Source organism: Primulina huaijiensis, chromosome 3 (assembly GCF_012295235.1).
Source record: "Primulina huaijiensis isolate GDHJ02 chromosome 3, ASM1229523v2, whole genome shotgun sequence".
Taxonomy (NCBI): Eukaryota; Viridiplantae; Streptophyta; class Magnoliopsida; order Lamiales; family Gesneriaceae; genus Primulina; species Primulina huaijiensis.
Genome location: NC_133308.1, coordinates 2,794,939 through 2,815,136, shown reverse-complemented (window position 1 = coordinate 2,815,136; position 20,198 = coordinate 2,794,939). Strand labels below are relative to the sequence as shown.

Sequence of the window (20,198 nt, the reverse complement as noted above, 5' to 3'; positions counted from 1 at the left end):
CATTTAGTCAGTTTTACGCGTCATCACTTGGCTTGAACCCATGCGATACTTGTCTCTTGTTCATCAAGAATTTGTTGGATAAATGATGAGTAATAAATGAAAGAGAGTGAGATCTATCTCATATTGAGAAAATGTGCCAAGAATAAACTATTGTATTAGCTCCAAGTTTGAGCTTCAAGAGATATCAGAAGTTTTTAGAAAAGGAAGATGCTGATAGATTGGATATCGATGAAACACACACGGGTGTGCGACTGGCCAGCCCGGTGTGATGTGGTTTGGTCTCCTGACTATATTAATATTTTTTGACAAAATTTATTTGAAAAATAATTTTTATGTTTCGAAATAGTGTCCCTTAGACCAAAGTGCGTCCTAAGCCAGTCCTTCACAGCAGCCAGGCTGCGTTCAGACCAAACAATGTGTCTCATGTCTGAACCAGTGCGTCTCGTGCTCATGTCCTTTGCGTAGAACCGTGCGTCCCTTGACTTGTACGCGTCCCATGGCTTATAACAAAAGTATGCGTCCTTTATGTGACTCACTTTATATATATCCATCTGCCAAGCATTCATAGTAGCAGATATATATTTCGTTGCATTCTTTTCTCCCGGAACTTGAAAGTTCTACATATTTCTTTCGCTGTTATCAAGAACTGTAGTGCTGCATTCTTAATTCGAAGTCGTTGTATCTTACAGACGATTGACGACAATCAGCGACGGAGCCACCCCAAAGGCTGGGGTGGGCTCCAGCCCAGTCTATATTTTTGGGCTAAAATAGTATTATGGATTGAGTTTTCTTTTATTAAGTTTTAGCCTTATCTTTTTAACTTACTAAATTTTTTAAGCCCATTTTTGTAGTCAATTTCTTTGAGAGTTTTTCATAGTCATATACCAAGGGAAGAGCTTTTGTCATCGGTCTTCTTTCACTTCTCTTTGCACAAAAAGCTTCAAATTTCATCATTTTCATCTCCAACAAATGGATCTTTCAAGTGGGTGTCTGTTTATTTAGTGTCTTTCACACGATGCTTCATTGATTTTGTTTTCAAGATTGCTGGCAATTGATTTTGCTTGGAATCGTTGTTTATTTCTGTATTGTTGGCTTTTGTTTAAAATTTGCAATTTGGGAAATATTTTGGTGTTCAATATTTCAATTTTTCCCCTTTTTATGTATATTTTTAGTAATTGGAGAAATTAATTTATTTATCAGGTTGTCTTGGCAGTGTAAGTGGCTTGTTCGGTTTGGTGGTGATGATGTAGGTTTTAGATATAGTTCAGTATTAGAATTGAAGTACATGATTCGTTGTGCAGATAATAATTGGGGTTTAGAGGCTGTGAGTTCATATAAAATAGGTAAAACATTGTTTTTTTACTTTTTCGCTTCTTTTTGGGATGACAAAAGTAAGCCCACAATGCCAAAAACTACAAGACAATTAAATGGGACAACTAGATTGGATCCTTATATTTGATGTAGAAGCCACATTTAATAACATAAACCTATCGAAAATGCGGTCATATGACTATTAAAAATTGAATATCCTGGCAATAAAAACAAATATCATTTCTATATATCTAGTGATATTCCTAAATTTTTATATATTTTTATATAGACGTATGAAGTACTTAAATCTTATACATATTATATAACTAAATGTATTCCTGATGAGTGCTAGTCAATGAAAACCACATGACGCATCTTCAGTAGTTTATATCTGGTTTGTATCACTATGTAATATTAATAGTTAATTTTTAAATATTTGATTTATATTATTTAATGTATTTTTATCGACTCATTCAGTCCAGGATCAAAATATTTTCTGGCTACGTCCCTGTCGACAACGTAAAGTACTGTTATACGGACAATTTCGTTTTGCAGACAAATGATACATCCTTGTCTCGACTTACTGTTTTTTTGTTGTTGCACATTATTCATGTTTCAAAGATTCTGAGTAATCACCAATTTACATCTCCATGATTTGTGAGAAACTATCTACAAAAAAAACTTACATCGTAAAAGAATCATAATTATAGAACAACACTAACTGACCAGAGAACTCGAAAATCTTAATTAGTACAATTTAAAGGACCAAAAGTGCAATTTTTACATTTAATAACTAATTATAATAAGATTCTAACTTACGGGAAATTGGGGATCAGTCCTCAGCCGTCGTTTTTTTTAGTGTTCAGTCTCTGGGTACTTTTTTAGTACCACATTTCCACATGAAGTGTACCACATTTCCACATGAAGTGTACCACAATTTGTATGACATAGTACCATAATTTTGTGGGTAGGGAGTTAACACAAAAAAATGTTTTGATTGAGTATTTTTCACCAACTTCCCCTCTAACTTATAGAAATTAGATTTTATATAGAGACGGCTGACCAAGGACAGTGTGTGGTTCTGATGCATCAATGAATTGTAGAGCAGCATCAAATGTGCTTTGCCTCTAATTTTTTGGAGTATCAACACAAACAGATCTCTAATTAACACTTTGATTTCTAGTACCAGACATGGTGGCCCCACACCTCCATTATANTTAGTAGATACTATACTAAAAATATAATGAATGCTCCGTTGCAAAATAAATTATAATTATGAATAAAAAAAATTAAATTTTCAAAACCAATTTTCCAGAGTGGTGAAATCATTTACAATATGTTCCCCAGATTATTTGCAAATGTAGTGAAGTATCTGTTTTCGAATAAATAGACAATGACATTGGCCAGTTAAGTTAAAGCAACTTTGACACCATAAATGAATAATATAAAATTGTTTTTTTTATATAACCGTATCAAGTTTCAGTTTTAGTTTTATATTTTTATTTTTGATAACTGTAGTTATTTTCATCAGGAGTGTTGATATACATATGTTATTCACAAGAAAATGACTAAATCGCAAAAAAAAAAAAGACGAAAATAACAGATTAAAAGTGAAATTTAACAACATAGATTACCAAGATCACAAATACACGACCATTAAAAAAAAATATTTCCCAATGAATAAATTTGTAAAAAAATAAAAATAAAGCTAGCGAATTATGATTGAAATTTGCCATACAGAAAATCAAAATCATATATAAACAAATATATACATAACCAAAGTGTTTATAAAATAATACTAAAAGTTAAATGTCAATATATTACGGATGCCAATGTTTTATATGACAAATTATTAGAGTAACAAAGATCATAATTTAGTGTTTGGAATTGAAGTACATAGCAAATAATTATGTCATTTGTGAGAATTAAAATGGGACCATTTGTGCTTGTAAGCATGCACTCTCTTTTATTAAAATTTTCGTCCTTCCCAGAACTGGTCTTCCACTTTAAGCAACCCCATAAATTCGTTTACTTTACTTTTTAGACAAAAATTCGTGTGAGACGATCTCACGAATCGTATTTTATGAGACATATCTCTTATTTGGGTCATCCATAAAAAATTATTACTTTTTATGCTAAGAATATTATTTTTTATTGTGAATATCGGTAGAGTTGACTCGTCTCACAGATAAAGATTCGTGAGACTGTATCACAAAAGACCTGCTCTACTTTATATATATAAAAAATTTTAAATTACGCAACCATTCTAATTTCATGGTACTCGAAATCTAGCTAAAATCACTTTTATTTAAATTTTAAAACCCAGATTTTAAATTTTTTTTAAAAAACGTTCCATTTTCACCAGATTTTAGGATCTACCGTTATTTTTTAAAAAATAAAAATAAAAAGCACGATTAATTCTTGGAATGGATGAAATTTTTTGTTCTCTTCATAATTTTATTCAAAAAATCAAAATTTTGAATCAGACAATTTTTTTTTGTACACGATTACTTTATTTTGATGGCAGAACAACTACCCATAGCCACTTTAATTAACCTTTATAAAGTCAATAAAGGGTCAAATAAAAAGCAAGAAAAATATTGCGATGCATGGGGCATTGGAATCATTTATCCAACGACATAAAGTGTCTATTTTGAGGATGGAAAATTCTAACACGGCCATTTTTTGGCAAGAAAGATTCGAGAGCAAGAACTCTTTCGGCTAAATTTCGGCAAACCCAAAATAAGTAGGCCAAAGCCCTGAAGAATGAAGTAGCGGACAAAAGATGAAGAAAGCCCATCAGAATTTGAATAAATCAAACATCCAAGAAAGAGATGATCGAGTGATGAGAACAAACTAAACCGTAAACTAAAGGGAAAGCATTCGCGATCGTTTTGTTTTTGGAAGTTAGATTTTTACGTTTTTACTCAAATCGATAAATTCACCTGATCACGAAATTTTGTGCAAACAATATAATCAAATATATAAATTTCATTTAGTTAAGACTGAACGGATTATCCAATAGAACGGAGTATTTATATTTGGTTTAACGAGATAATAATGTGTAAATAAACTACATTTCGTCGACGAAGTCATCGGCAGAGGTCCACACAGAGCTGCTGGATTTCTGCGGTGGTGTTGCCATTATCTGCAAGCATGTAGAACTTGCTCCTGTGGTTCTGCATGCACGTTAAGTACAAGTGATTGCCCTCTTTGCTTGACTGCATACAAAAGAGACAAGTTAATTAGCCAGGAAATATATAATTTTTCAACATGGGATTTAGTTGAATTTCAATTTAAAATGGTTCAGATGCAATGTAGCCGATCATCAAAGCGAAAAATCGCTTACCGAACATCGCGCTTCGCAATTCCAAAATGGTGTGGGGACGCAGCTCAAGAAATGACACCAAGAACAATACTCATTTCCATTAACCCCTCCAAGTAGCAATACCAATCCAATACTAAACCTGCACAAGAAAATTGTAATAAACAATATATACAATTAGGTGAGAATAGCCTATAATTTAGAATTTCAACTGTTTTTACGACTATCAGTATCGGTCAGTTAGAAACTATTGGTATCAAAATGCATGACTAAATCAATCCATTTCATATTACGATAGAAATGCTTACCCAGATATGAGTAGCATCAATGAAAGAACCAAGAAGATGTATTGATAAATCTTGTACTTGGATTTGGGTTTTGATGCAAAATAGTTAGAGACAGCATTCTTTTGGCTGACCCATCCAAACTGAGGTCGAATCAAAAGCACAAATCCAAGCAAAAACCCACTCACGAATCCTCCAAAGTGCGCGAAGTTGTCTACATGAGGGAGGATTCCGACCGCTAGATTGACGAGAATGATGAGCAGAAGAGTCAATAGTGCTTCCAACTGCAAAAATATTAACAAGTTTTCAGAGGAAGGAGCTGCATGCATGTTATGCATCTTTAATATATTGTCTCATTTACTAATCAACGAACCTTGTTCTCGTAAATAGTCCAATTGATAAGTAGTTCAGAAAGCATAGCACCAAGCAATCCAAACAATGCTCCCGATGCACCCACTGAGATTGTTGTCCTAACAAACAAAGACGACAACAGACTCCCCCCGATTCCAGCTATCACGTACAACACTCCGATTCGCACTGCATGCAGCAACATATATATTATGTCAACAATTAATGATATATAGCTAGTTGTGAAATTAGTAGCATATGATGCAAAAACAAATTAGTTACCAAACCCAAATTCTTGCTCTAGCCGAATGCCAACAAATAACAAACTCAACATATTTGCAAGAACGTGAAACACTCCAGCATGCAACCACATGCATGATGCTAGCCTCCACACTTGGTGTTCTTCAACCACTTTCTTCACATCCAATGCCCCCATTTTTTGAAGCCTGAAATTAAATTTTTAATCACAAAATTAAGAATTTTCCATAAAAACCAAATAGGTTACGAGGGTTCGTTTGCTTGCTGAACCATTGATTGATTTTAGGAAAGGAAAACAAATTAAATATCTGAGGAGTGAATTTACTTGTGTTTTCTGAAAACTCTACCTAGAAATTTTGAGTGGAAAAGAGATTGAGATTGTGAGATCCTATCAGATACAAATGAAAATATAAGTTGACGCACACATTCATATACATATATATTAAGAATACATTCACTAGAAAATAATAAATGACCATCAAAAGGTTATTTTTAGATTTTGAAAGACATAAAAAATCGTTTGTCTAAAACAAATTAATGGTTTCCGATCGAACAATGCACATAAATAATTAATTGTAGAAAAATCGAAACGTGCGCAAGTAACCTAAGAAAATAAAGCTGGCGTACGTAGCGGCAGAGGGGCCGAGCAAAGGGTTTTCTTGGGTGCTTTGGAAGGCAAACCGGCCTAGGTTGGCAGCACCAATGCAAGTATCGGAGTTTGCAGGACAATCATTTATGTACATTGCGATCACAAACAGCACAATGTTGATAACGACAATTGTGGGCACCAGCCATGGGAACCAGTTTTTAAAGAGAGGCGGATAAGGCCGCTGAGGCGGAGGAGGCTGAGGGCGGTTTTTGTGGTGCAACCGGGGATGAAAGTCGGTCTGGCGAGGTTGGACTTTGATCTCGAGCTCTGAATCTGGCGTGGAGTCGATCGGAGTCCTCCCCATATCGGAGCCAAAATTAGCTGTGACGATGAAGAATTATTATATTGATGAAGGGAATTCGATCCATGAAAAATGATGTTGGTTTGGAGCATGAAAATGGTTGAGAAACGGAGGATGATTCGTGAATCGTGGGGAGTTTTAAGAGTCTAATTTTAGGATATGTGTTTGTACAATATTTTTGCATGGAATTTGTGATTTACGTGTGTGTGTTTTAACTTATCAAACTGCACAATGCAGATTGTAGTTCTTTGTTTTGAGATTATAACATTGAACTATATTTTCTTGGTTTACACCTTTATTTTGGGAAAATTTTGCCTAGTTTTGGATTCCATTTCCAAAAATATAATATATTTCGTCCACCAAAATGAAACTTAATTATACATATGCATACATCATCAATACGTACATACAATACACACACACAAGATGTAACGAAATTTTAGTCTAATTTTCATCAACACTAATTTTTTTTATCACCAAAACTCAAAAAGAAAAAAAAAGAGCATGATTGCTTTCAGTATGCATGATTGCTTTATGATCGGGGTGTTGTGATTTAAATCAAAGACATAATTTGTTTTAGCCTATTTGTTTACATGTTCACAAGTTGTCATCGCACGAGTGTATGGAAAACCATATGGTATCGATTATTTCATTTGATCATAAAAATTGGTACAATATTTGAGTTTGACTCGTGTTTTGAACGCCGTTCACAGGTGATAGTCGTTTCATGTTTAAGTGACAATCTACTCTGTTAAGGTATTTAGTTTACTAAAATACAGTCTTGCATTTGGAATTAGGCTATCAAAATGTGGGCGCTATATAATCAAATTGGATCAAAGAAGTTAATAAGAGACTCTCTTGCTTTATATAATAGGAAAAAATATATAATTAGGTTAAAAATTTATGAACCCTAATTATTGTGTGCCTGAGTTGCGAATATGTATTAAAATGCTTAGGTCTTCTGTCATGCATCCCCGCCTGGCAGCACACACATATATGTATTCTCGCAACAAATGTAGCTAATAAAACATGTGTCACTCAGGATAATTGCCAATAAACAAGAGAGGTATAATTACTTTATTGTGTTGGAAAATGATGGGTCTCATTCAAAGATGCACATCTACGCTGATGAAACAAATGTAGCTAGAAAATAAAATTGATAATGATACAACAAAAAAAGAAAAAAAACAAAATCTTGAGAAAAAAGGTTCAACTAACAAGGAAGCTTAGCCTATGCTTAATTTTCAGGTTAAAAACGATCACTAAAAAATATTGAATCATGTGATTTCTTCAGATGAAACGGTGGTACAGAAGTTTACCCTTTGAGCATAAAATTTAAATCGACCTATTGCTATCATGCGGAAGCGAGGGCGGAGCTATGGTCCGAGTGGATGAATAGAGCCAATCAAAAGTGCGCCAAACTGTATACTAGAATCCATGCTAGCTGTGATACAATCCGAAAATTAGATTGTGACAAAGTATAAACTAACCATATTTTAAGTATGAACATTAATGTGGTAATGAATGAGAAAAAATGCTCAACATACCAGAAACAGAGATACCGAGGCAAAGAGCCCTTCCTGAAGAAGGGCTCCATGCCCGCCAAAATCTTCTTCGTCAATTTTCAGTACAATAGCATAATATGCATAGATGATCCCAGTGGATAACACCACAAACCTGGATATCAAAATAGCAGCATAAATAGCTGAGGCAGCTTTCTCCGTTTTTAAGAGCGAAGTGAAATGAAAACAAGTCATTAACATAAAGTTAGTCCTCGCAAAATACTTTGGGACTATATAACCTTAACCATAGTAACTAATTGCAATGGTATCTTTAAGTTGGCGGAATAACTTTTTTCCGCCAAGAGATTTAACTGAAGATTACACTATGAAACTCACTACTGTAGAGAATGTTCACGCACTGATTTAAGATTATCTCCAACCAGAAGATAATCAATAGAATTGACACTGAGGAAGAATGTCAGCTAATTTCCTTCCACAAATAACAGCAGAAACTTGGTTAAACTTAAAATCTGTGCATATTGATGGTTACTGTAAAGAGAACATCAGAAAATTCCATTCCCCAAACGGCTGTACCTTCTGCTGCCCAATTTATTCATCAGGAGTCACACTTCCAAAAAGATAAAACTATCCACCACACTTCCAATCTACAAAAGCTTCATGCATACAATAGTAGCAACAAAAATTTAGAAAAAAACAATGCTAAAGAGCAAAATAACTTACAGAAAAAACCAGATGCCCCCAACTAAGGGAATCGCACCCCATATCAATCCGAATATGAGGGCTAATGCTTGTCTAATCCAATGTAAAACGTCAGCCAGTTGATCCTGTACCAGATATATAATGACATCACTTAGAATTAGATGGCAACACCTCAAGGACATAGGAATATATTAAATTTTCTGAGTCAAAGGTGTTCATAAATATTATCATGGACACTCAAGCTTTCAGTTTATTCCATAAACATGATTTCAGTGCAAGCATATGAATGCTAATGACACTAGTATGACCCACAATAGCCTTTGAATACTCAGCTTTACGAAAGAAGCAATACATACCCACTGGTTATCACCCCAGTTAAAAAATCAAGTTAAAACCGAGAAATTTCACGGCAATCTTAGTTTAGGATATCCTTAAATCCCTAGAGCAACACCGGTTTCTCCTTCTCCATACTATGAAAATAACAGTGGTAGATATGGAGACTAGAGCATGGCTTAGAACCTAAGTTGAGATCAGTTTAAGCCTTGACAAAAGTTTGCTTATATCGACATTAAGAAACAAAATTTGAGATTTGATGAAATACAATTTACCCGAAAGAGAGGGTTTGGCTTATTTTCGTCTCACCAATTTTAAGATAACAAAATATTTGGTCTCCCAACGGCACACTCCAAACAAATTTCTGTGTAGATGAATTCAACTGCTTGGGGTAGTTCAAATGAACAAACAGGGAGGCTTACAATTTCTTATCATAACAAATAAATGGAAAAGAACAGCACAGCATTATTCTCAATGTCTTTCAATAATTCGTTCTATCCCCATATCCCTACATAATTGTATACCTCTCCTTATCCTTGCATTAGAAATCTGTACCAGTTTCATTTTCCAAAAATCATTAGAAGCTTGTCCTAGGTATTAACTTCGTTATTTCCAACTAATGAAATATGCAATAATTTCTCACTATGTGAGTCAATAAAAGCCAGGAAATTGATGAAAAATGTCTCCACTCTTCCTGCTGTAGAGTGCATTTTATAATAGTGTAGAAAACAAATCCATTCTAGTGCAAAAAATCTTCCCAGAAGAACACTATTCCCTACTAATTAGTAAAATTCCCTGGATAACCTTAAACACAAGAGTCAACCTCACACATCCGAGTCGACATAGTGACATTTTGTGAACATTGGTTTTACAGTTAATGTTAATTAATTCTTCCATATCCAGATCAAGCAAACGTCAAGGTCCCATCACCGATTTCAATTTAAGCACTTCCTTTAAGTTAAAAATACGTCATTCTAGATAGCATGATCCACAAAATTTATCATCCATATCTTCTGGATTTCTCACCTTAAAATATCAACGATTATAACCAAAAGAAAAAAATCAAGAATCATGGCAAAAAGTTAACTTTTTTCTTTCAGAGTTTGACATATTGTACAAAATAAAACCTAGGAAAAACAACAGCAACAATAAAAAGATACGACAGAAAAAGAAGAAGATTATGAAAACCTTATCCCAAGAAGCATCAGGATCCAAAAGCTTCGTTATCTTAAACGCCGATATGTGATCATTATGATGCAGAAGCTGAGATTCCTGTTGAAGATCCAATTTCTCCGATTTCCTTTGCTTCATCTTTGGTGTAAATAAATAAAATTAAAATCCAGTAAACTCCTCCCAACTCCCAAAAACACCTCAATGTAGAGAAAATTATAACTTGTTCGATGAATTCGAAGCCCCAAAGCAGATTTGTCAGCTTGAAGCTGAGATTGCAAAGAGGAACAAATACGATGCAATAAATATAATAAATAAATAGTTGGAAACGAAGGAATCAGAAACCTAACGAGATTTGGATTCTATTGGAGGAAGAATCCCAGCAAAGTTAAATGCTTCACAACCTGAACTCTAAATAAAATTTAAACAATTAATTGACGTCCGGAGATTTGCTATCTTTATCTCCTTAATAAAATTTAAAAACAAACCACAAAAATTCTTGTGAAACGATCTCACAGATCAATTTCGTAAGTCTAATATCTTATTTGGGTCATTTATAAAAAAATATTACTTTTTATGCTAATAGTATTACTTTTTATTATGAATATTTCTAAGTTTGACATGTCTCACAGATAAAAATTCGTGAGACCGTCTTACAAGAGACCTACTCAGAAAAAATTATTGATGCCTAGTGACTCACAGCCCAATATGTTTCTTATAAAATAATAAAAAAAATAATTGATGAACCTGATACATAACCCACATTTTAAATAAAATCGAAGAAAATATTTTTACGAGTTGAAGCTTACAATCCTATATTTTTTAAGCAAACTCAAAAAAAAAAATTGAAGAATTAGAGTTAAAACTCTGGCTCTCAATAAATTCTAAAATATATTGAGAGATATACGCTCACAATCTTGTATGTTTTTATAAAAACGAAAAAAATTAATAAAAGTCTAAAGTGTATAAGTCAGGTTCCTCGATAAAATTTAAAAAAATTATTGAGGAGTCGATGCTCAAAACCTCGACTCTTTTAATAAAATCGAAAAATAATAATTTAAAGATTGAGGTTCAGAACCCCAACGTCTCAATAAAATTTGAGAATTAACTGAGGTGGAAGGATTCACAACCTCACATCCTCGATGAAATAAAAAAAATTATCGAATGATCAGCTCAAATCCCCAAATCTTTTTAAAAAATAGAAAGATTATATATTTCACAACTCGGACTCCTCAATAAAATCTATGAAAATTATTGAGGGCCTGGAACACTCAACCCCGAATCTTTTTATAAAATCGAAAAAAATAATTGAAGAGCTCCTCGATAAAATGTGAAAATATTATTGAAGGGTCGAGACTCATAACCTCAACTCTTTTAATTAAATTAGAAAAAAAATAACTGAATGGCCGAAAACTCATAACCTCAACCGAAGTTCACAACTCTAGCTAGCTCCCAAATAAAATCGAAAAAAGCTTTATTTATAGGTCGAGACTTACAACTCTGGCTTTTTTTATTATTTGTAAAACGTTTTTCTTTCTCTCTATTTGAAAAAAGCGAAATATGCATTATAAATTGAATCAATCGAAATTATATAAAAAATAAAAAGAAGGCGAAAGAGTAACTCGATTTTCCAAACCAGACATAGAACTTATTGTCATAGTCAAAATATAAGTAGTTTGATTCGTTGATCGCTTAATAAAAAAAATATAAACAAGATTGAAATCCTGTGCAATAATTTATTTTTCCGCCTTTCAACTATATGATATAATTTTAGCAGCTATTAATTGTGTGGAAGCTGAATGTTTTTTTCATAAATCAAATTTAATTAAACGAGCGTATCACTCTAGGATATTTTTTTTTAAAACCTCGATCAACTATTTTTTTTAAAAAATAAATTTTTTAACTATATTTTAAATACATTTCAAAAAATCATTTTTTTAAAAAAAATTATCCCAAAATTATTTAACCAATTTTCCTTGTCTCCTCTCAAAATCCACTCAACCTGGTTATCCTGCATGTCACTTATTATTATCAACGGTTGGATTATAAGCGTGTGTACCGCACGCACAATCAATGTGTCACGTTATAGGACAAGAACCGCCAACTAGATTTGACCCTTCATTCCATTTTTACCCCTGTTGATTCACATAATATAAGAATTGCCATACAACTTGATTTTTATAACGATCATCTTGAATAGTTAGCTCCTCTTTCTGATATTCCCTACCTCGAGCAGATCAATTTAGGGTTGGAAATTCTAATTATCTGAGTTTTTGGACTGGGGATTTCGGATTCGTTTCTGGTTTTTCGATTTTTATAAGGTAATTGTTGTTATCTAATTCCGGTGTAAGGAAATGGGTAGTCCGAAAAAAAATCAGAGCAAAGGGGGGTTCTTCTCGGCGATGACGTCCGGATTGTCGATGTTCAGCAACGCTATGCATAGATCTGTCAACGGGTATATTAACGTGCTTGTAATTTTTAAGGTTTACGAAACGCGAAGTGAGCATTATGTATTCACTATCTGTTGAATCTCAATTTGATTTCCAGAAATCTGTTGGTTCATGTATTTTGGTTGGATTCCCGGATGATATATGTTCATCTGTCGGATTCAGATGATCTAAGCTAGAAATTTGAATTTGCTGTTATGATACGTGTGTGGTGGAGCTCATGATTTCCCAATTGATTTACTGATTGATGAGTTTTTACGAGCTTTTTTATTTTTCCTGCTTTATTTTTTTTGTGCCTCTAGAAATGTTAAGTTTGCAAATCTCCGAGAAAAAGGATGTGCCAGATGATTTCATGTATATCACCCTTGCTCTGTTTCTTATTATCCGAAAAATATGGAGGGTGGGAATGAGGTCTTTCCTTTTAAGTGTCATTTTTGGGTAAATGCTTTAGTTTCCTCTCTTTTTTGGCAATCGTTTGTGCAGTTTTGGGAATGAATGAGGAAGATAATATGGGCTAGCAAACAGAATATAAGTTGAGTTCTTTGATTTGTAGTTTAATGTTTTGACATTCTATAGGAGCATGGGATGAAAATGTAATTTGTTGCAAGAATACCTACTTGAATTTTTGGTTTGGCGAATTTAATACCTCAGAGCTTATATTTTCCGCAGTTAAAAGTCATTTGAAAAACACTGTTTTAAGAGAAGAATAACGAAGATCTAGAATATGTCATGTGTAAACAGTTGAACTCTGTGTTGGTCTTGATTTTACAATTATGGAGCAAGAGATATGAATTTCCATTTTTGGAGATGCAAGAGTCAATATTGGGCTTTCGTTGCCCAAAAATCGGCTTAAGTATATAATAAGTAGCTTTGCTATATGTTCTACTATGCTAATTTGCGCGTCTTTAATTCATTAATGCACACATACAGATACACATTCATCATTTTCATCTTGATAAAGATGATCAAGGAATGAGATCTTTCCGTTGCATGAATAGATTCTTCCATCTTTCCAATGCATGGAAATTTTTTATATTTTTCTCTGAGAAACACATTACCTGTTGCAAGATTGCTAGGGTATGAAGGAGTTGAAGTTATAAATCCTGAAGGAGGCAAAGAAGATGGAGAAGAGGAAGCACAAAGAGGAAGATGGAAACAGGAGGTGAGTTTTCTAGTGGCTATATTGTAAGGCCCATGTTTCTCGCATCTGAACACGTGCAATATTTGTAAAGTTTTAAGTCTCATTTAAAGTACCGATAACCATATAACCAACACAAAAGCCTAAAGTTTGTAAAGAATCATAATTTATTTATTGGAAGGAAACACTGAGTCAGTCAATCTCTCAATCAGATTAATGAGTAAATATATTAGTCTTCCAAAGGACTAGCCAAAATATTGGAAAGGAAATAATCCACGAATTCTAAAAGAACTCAAATGAAAAAACTCAAGTCACCAAACTCTACGAAACATCTTCCATGTCGTCGTCATCATCATCATCATCATCAATGATCTTTTCTATATATTCTACATATTCGTCTTCTTCATCCAGATTTTTACCTAAAACCAAAATTATTGAATACACTTCTGTTTACAGCCACTAATTCGAACTCAAGGATAACGACAAAAGCTTTCACAATAATAAATAATACACATGTAGATAGGATGACAGAAAGCAAGAAGAATAAAATAACAGAATCCAGATCAGAATTGCTATCTTGCAGGACTTTAATCATAGGGAAACAAGAGGTGGTTCACATGCTCCCCCACATGCATCACTTTGACCCGCAAGAACCAAGAGGTGACTCCCATGACAGACAAAACATAACAACATCCACAATGGGACCCCTTCATGCAACACTTTGACCATAGAAAAACAAGAGGAGGCTCACATGCTTCCTCACATGCAGCACTTTGGCTCCCAGGAACCAAGAGGTGTCTCACATGACATACATAGCATCCATAATATCATCAGAACATAACCAAATATAGAATTCCGACAGATAATGAAACAATAAATCACCAATAACAACAATATACATCCAAATCCATTATCGTGGAGCTTTTGGGAAATAGTGTCGAAATAGGAGTGTACGCACCTGAAATCTTTAGCTTAATTAATGTCACTTAGTCAGAAGTCTTGAGAAATATCAAAATCTATCAACCAAAGTTATTTTCCATTAGATAACATTCCTAGACCACCATCCTAATAATACCTATCACCTTAGGAATGTTTAGTTTTTGTACGAAACGTTTATGCATTTGGAAACAGCATTGTCTCCAAAAATCTAATTGAATGGGTGGTGGCTACCCAAAACTTCACATATACTTGGGATTATAACAGTACTATTGCTGGATGGCAATACCAACTTGTAACCATGCACAAAAACATTTGTTAGGGTGAGGAGTGCTAGAAACAAATTACTTGTTTGAAGCACTTTTCTCTGCTTTATAACCCACAGCGTCTCCCTAGCAGGAGCTTATATATCTCATTTTTATTAATTGTGTTGGTGGGGGTTCCATTTTTATTTATGCTTATGAGACTTGAAGTTGTGTTGTAATTGACTGTTTTTTGTGTGCATGTGTGTGGATGTATGTACTGATAGATCTATTAATTCCTTAAAAGGAACGCGACGGTTACTGGAAGATGATGCAAAAATACATTGGTGCAGATGTTACATCAATGGTGACCCTCCCTGTTCTTATATTTGAGCCAATGACAATGATTCAGAAAGTGGCAGAGGTACATGCATATTCATCGAATACTTTTACTGCTGTTTTAGTAATGTCATTTCATGCAAAGTGATGCTGACTATACCATTATCATACAGTTAATGGAATATTCACATCTTTTAGATCAAGCAGATGAATGTGAAGATCCCTACTTGCGGTTGGTGTATGCAGGTGCGTACTTCGATATGAACAAAGGCGTTTTGTGTGCATTACTTTTGATACTGGAGATACAATTAAATAATTCATTAAATGAACTTCCCTTATGTGATGCAGCATCATGGGCAATTTCCGTTTATTTTGCCTATCAACGCACCTGGAAGCCTTTCAATCCAATTCTTGGTGAGACATATGAAATGGCTAACCATGGTGGAATTACGTTCATCTCTGAGCAGGTGAGGCTAGACTTGTGCTCTATAATCTGATTGAGCCTCGTGTCATTGAATTTTCAGCATGATGTGCCCCTTAGACCTGTGCATTATAATCTGATTGAGCCTCATGATTGAATTCTGAGCATGATTTGCATCAGTGCTTGAATCTTGAAACACCAGATTTGCCATGATGAAATCGATGTTGTTCTGTTAATCTTTTTGGAGTTTTTTTTTTATATTGATGTTTTAACATTATGCAGATCAGCCATCATCCTCCTATGAGTGCTGGGCACGCTGAAAATGAACACTTCACATATGATGTGACATCTAAGTTAAAAACTAAATTTTTAGGGAACTCTCTTGATGTTTATCCTGTTGGAAGGTAAGTTTGTGTCCTATTTTTTCACTAGTCATGCCTCTTTCATTTATTAAGGTTGTGATGACGTTATAATATCCTCATGTTTCTCTAATGCAGGACACGTGTAACTCTCAAGCGTGATGGTGTTGTCTTGGATTTGGTTCCTCCACCAACGAAAGTTAATAATTTGATATTTGGACGAACATGGGTGGATTCACCTGGAGAAATGGTCATGACAAACTTGACCACCGGGGACAAAGTCATCCTCTATTTTCAACCCTGCGGTTGGTTTGGGTATGTTGCTTTGTATATAATCATTTCTCTCTTTTACTTTAGAGTTTAGCATTTATGGTTCAAGAAACACTTTTATTGATGTGTGTGGTGCGAATGAAAGTGATATTTCGTTAAAAATTTTCTAATTACTTTGGCTATAGGTAATAACCAAGTCTAATGGTGAATCTTTCAGATGGATTTTACGTAAAATATTATTCGATCAACTTCAGAATGTTCCTTTCCCTTTTCATCATCAAAATGATTTTATTAGAAAATTTGAAAATGTTTTGAATTCTTCACCTGATAATAGGAGACAACAATTAAAGCTTTGTTGAAGTGTTCCCTGAAATATCTGATGAATGTGGTTTTCATGTTTAATTGTATGTCGATTTTTTTTTTGTGCTGTCGAATATCTCTTCAGTTCTGCTGCTGATGCTGGATGACCATTTTTTGCAGGGCTAATCGATATGAGGTAGATGGATACGTATATAATGCCGATGAGGAGCCTAAAATTTTGATGACTGGGAAATGGAGTGAGTCAATGAGTTATCAACCATGTGATTTGGAAGGAGAACCTCTTCCTGGCTCAGAACTGAAAGAGGTTAACTTTGTGATTTTCTCTCATTCCTTTTTCTGTTACTGTCTATTACAATGTGAAAATGAGAATTATGACCTGTTATATGAAACTATCATCAAATAAGGGGCTAAACAATGCTTTGTTGCATGCTATTATAGGATTTCGCTTTGTCTGTTATTTTTTTCCTTGGGGACTTATCTCATAAACTTTGTGGGTCAAATTTATGTTGGAAAATCTGTTGTAGCATTGTAATCCCTTTGGATTTGCCGATGCAATGAGATATTTATTAAAGTTATTTTTGCCCCTAGTACATACGGGATATTACTGGTGGATCAAATTTTTGTTTTTATGAACTGTTCGATGCATACTGGCCTGGAAAAATCCTTTTGCTTTGCATGCTTTGCAAAACAACGACCTCTTCTTTGTTGTGGCCTGACTGGTTGATAGCTGAGAAGAAATGCTTGTGCAGGTTTGGCATCTTGCAGAAACTCCAGCAAACGACAAATTTCAGTACACCCACTTTGCACATAAAATAAACAGTTTTGATACTGCTCCCAAGAAGTTGTTGGCATCAGATTCTCGGTTACGTCCTGATAGATGGGCACTTGAGAAAGGTGACCTCTCCAAGGCCGGTGCAGAGAAGAGCAAGTCTGTCCCTTATCTCTCAATGGATATACTGCCTTATTTCTTTGCTGCCTTTTTGCTTGTGAACTTGTTGATCACTATCAGAAATTACCAATAGAGGGTAGACTATGCAGTAAATATGTAGTGAAGTGAGTTACGCTAGCGCTTGATGTTCATGGGAGTTCACGTTTTAATTTCACATTCAACCCTTGTTAAAACAATGAGTATGCTCCCTACCCATGTTTTGGGATGTCACTCGGTGCATAATCATCCTCCACAACTCAGTTTTGTGATTAGAATGAATGAAAAATTTGCAGCCCCTATATATACGGCTACCTGGTATGGGACCATCATGTACAAGCTTATATCGATATTTCACAGGTCACTTTAAAATTAGCTTTCTGACATGGGGAGATATTTATACTTTTTAAAGGACATTTATAGTCATTAATTTCTGATCCGCCAGGTTAAGTCGGCTCCTTAGCTGTTTAGTCCACCTACCAAATTTTTCTTTCTCGATAGAAAGATGTTCGGATGAGATCATGCACGCTTATTCGAAGTAGATTGTGGGACATCTTGGATTCTCCAGAGCGTGCTCGTTTGTATTTAAGTTTGCTGATGTCATTGATTTGCTTATTCTGTTTATTTATATTTTAGTCTAATTTTTTAATATGATTTTGTTTCCTTTCCTTCGGTTTCCCACTTCTTCCCATGGATCCTTTCATCATCTCTGCTCATTTGCACACCACAAATCTAGTTTTTTTGATTTTGTTATTTCATCACTTGGGAAAACTAATGCTGTCCTTTAATGTATGATATATAAAATTTGTCTTTAAGAAGCATATGATTACGGTGTTATATTCTGAGTTCTTGATAGGGATATTTTTTAAAAATGTATCCCTTGATTATCAATTTAGAAATATGGTCACTTGTAATCGTTTCTTTTAATTTTGTCATAGCTGATTTTTTTTACAACACATATTTTCAGTCTGGAGGAGAGACAGAGAGCTGAAAAAAGAAATCGAGAAGCAAAAGGTGACCAATTCACGCCGAAGTGGTTTGATCCAACGGATGAAGTTACACCTACACCCTGGGGAGACCTTGAGGTGTACCATTACAATGGCAAGTACACCGAGCACCGGAATGCTATCGAGAATTCAGTTGCCATCGACACAAGTGATGTCCAATCGACGGAATTTAATCCATGGCAGTATGCTAGTTTATCCGAAGAATGAAGAACTTGTTCTCTTTTGTTAAAAATGCAATTGGTTTTACATGTGCCTGATGACATTTTAGTGTATGTTGGTGGGCTTGTAATTTTATTTAATAATTTTGAAGCCTTGGTTAAGGTTGTGTTAAGAAACTGTACTTTATTATATTTGGTTTCCTGTTTCAGATATTCGTATAATACCGAGTGGTTTTCTTAAGTGCCATAATCTTTATTTCCAGAAGTTTTCTGTTTCTCTTTTGAGTTTGGCTCGGTTAACATATTACCACTAAGCCTTAAATTTTTTAAGTTAAAACAATTTATCTCCATATGATTTTATGATGATGAAAATAGTTTTTTGACAAAAATTTATTGTTTATATATTTATTGATTTGAATGTGGAAACAGTAGGGAAATTATTTAAAACTATATTTTATTTAAATTTGTGAAACATAATAATGAGTAATATAACTCATTGAATATATATGTACCCAGTTACCAAAATTTAAATAATTAGAGTTACATTGAAGTAAGAGATAAATAGATAATTTAGTAAGAAAGAAAATTACATTTTTCTATAATTTGCAAACTTTTTATTTTTTTGAAATTTTATTTATTAATTTAGGATTTTTATTTTTGATTTTTGGTCCACTAAGCAGCACTTTTTTTTTTTATTTTAGGATTTTTTTATCAGAATGTTTATATGACATCGAAAAATGATGACGTGATATTGAAAATTATTGGTATGATGTCGAAATTGTTTATGTATCAGATATCACATCAACAATCGTGTGAAATTTGAAAATGACTAAATTTGAAAAAAAAAATACTGAACTAAAACTGTAAATTGATTGACAATAAAGCCAAAAACGAAAAACATACAAATTACATGACCAAACATATAACTTACTATTTAAATCAATTATATGGTATTTATACATAAAATAAGTTTGAATAGTTTATTATAAAAAAAATTGTCGTCTTTTTGTTAAAGCGGTTTAATGGTACTCTTATTTTTGAAATTTTAAAAAATGGGTTGGTCGAATGGTCGTCTCTCTCTTAATAGATAATACTGTAATATTATTTTTTTGACCCATGATACATGTATAATAATTTATATTATAAAATATTATTTTATACAAAATTATCGTTTATATGAAGTGTAATTAGATTGGAGTTATTTTTCTATTTAATTATGTACTTTAGATTTTTTAATTATATTTTTCTCATTAAAATACGAGTCGCTTCACAAATTCAAGTACACAAAAGTTGGTTTTCACACGTGTCTCTTAACAATATAGCGTGGATTATTTATTACTTATTATTGACATATTATGCACGTGCAAATATGTATATATATACGAAAATTTATTACAAATATAATCTTATGCACATCAAATTTTCAAATAAAGT

The 20,198-nt window shown here is 33.6% G+C and overlaps 3 protein-coding genes across 4 annotated transcripts; 1 reads left to right on the top strand and 2 right to left on the bottom strand.

Annotated features, from left to right (window-relative positions):
- Window positions 1-4,286: 4,286 nt before the first annotated feature.
- On the bottom strand, window positions 4,287-6,580 carry LOC140972074 (RHOMBOID-like protein 1). Of its 2 annotated transcripts, none has more exons than XM_073434544.1 (6): window positions 6,154-6,580; window positions 5,551-5,714; window positions 5,294-5,457; window positions 4,945-5,204; window positions 4,661-4,778; window positions 4,287-4,532 (listed from the first exon to the last, which is right to left on the bottom strand). In XM_073434544.1, the coding sequence occupies exons 1-6, from the start codon at window positions 6,477-6,479 to the stop codon at window positions 4,404-4,406; spliced, it is 1,161 nt and encodes a 386-aa protein (XP_073290645.1). In that variant the 5' UTR covers window positions 6,480-6,580; the 3' UTR covers window positions 4,287-4,403. The 2 variants fall into 2 exon arrangements, with proteins under 2 accessions (XP_073290645.1, XP_073290646.1); XM_073434545.1 differs by having other exon boundaries at window positions 6,131-6,368.
- Window positions 6,581-7,523: 943 nt separating this feature from the next.
- On the bottom strand, window positions 7,524-10,632 carry LOC140973065 (uncharacterized). Its single transcript, XM_073435614.1, has 4 exons — window positions 10,220-10,632; window positions 8,720-8,823; window positions 8,024-8,153; window positions 7,524-7,920 (listed from the first exon to the last, which is right to left on the bottom strand). The coding sequence occupies exons 1-4, from the start codon at window positions 10,340-10,342 to the stop codon at window positions 7,882-7,884; spliced, it is 396 nt and encodes a 131-aa protein (XP_073291715.1). The 5' UTR covers window positions 10,343-10,632; the 3' UTR covers window positions 7,524-7,881.
- Window positions 10,633-12,397: 1,765 nt separating this feature from the next.
- Window positions 12,398-19,005, top strand: LOC140973064 (oxysterol-binding protein-related protein 3C-like). Its single transcript, XM_073435612.1, has 10 exons — window positions 12,398-12,656; window positions 13,717-13,810; window positions 15,272-15,388; window positions 15,477-15,549; window positions 15,652-15,770; window positions 16,007-16,128; window positions 16,222-16,398; window positions 16,834-16,978; window positions 17,424-17,602; window positions 18,567-19,005. Exons 1-10 carry the CDS (start codon window positions 12,556-12,558, stop codon window positions 18,811-18,813), a joined length of 1,374 nt encoding a protein of 457 aa, XP_073291713.1. The 5' UTR covers window positions 12,398-12,555; the 3' UTR covers window positions 18,814-19,005.
- Window positions 19,006-20,198: the final 1,193 nt, after the last annotated feature.

Bases quoted from the DNA above. Each gene is read 5' to 3' on its own strand.
- LOC140972074 (XM_073434544.1), bottom strand. From the start codon at position 6,479: ATGGGGAGGACTCCGATCGACTCCACGCCAGATTCAGAGCTCGAGATC. The intron at 5,205-5,293 runs GTTCGTTGATTA...ATATTTTTGCAG, and splicing joins GGACTATTTACGAGAACAAG to TTGGAAGCACTATTGACTCT. The intron at 4,779-4,944 runs GTAAGCATTTCT...TTTCTTGTGCAG, and splicing joins TTGATGCTACTCATATCTGG to GTTTAGTATTGGATTGGTAT.
- LOC140973065 (XM_073435614.1), bottom strand. From the start codon at position 10,342: ATGAAGCAAAGGAAATCGGAGAAATTGGATCTTCAACAGGAATCTCAG. The intron at 8,154-8,719 runs GTAAGTTATTTT...TTTGATATCCAG, and splicing joins GGGGGCATCTGGTTTTTTCT to GTTTGTGGTGTTATCCACTG. The intron at 7,921-8,023 runs GTATGTTGAGCA...ATTGTATCACAG, and splicing joins CCTCGGTATCTCTGTTTCTG to CTAGCATGGATTCTAGTATA.
- LOC140973064 (XM_073435612.1), top strand. From the start codon at position 12,556: ATGGGTAGTCCGAAAAAAAATCAGAGCAAAGGGGGGTTCTTCTCGGCG. The intron at 13,811-15,271 runs GTGAGTTTTCTA...ATTCCTTAAAAG, and splicing joins GAGGAAGATGGAAACAGGAG to GAACGCGACGGTTACTGGAA. The intron at 15,771-16,006 runs GTGAGGCTAGAC...AACATTATGCAG, and splicing joins TTACGTTCATCTCTGAGCAG to ATCAGCCATCATCCTCCTAT.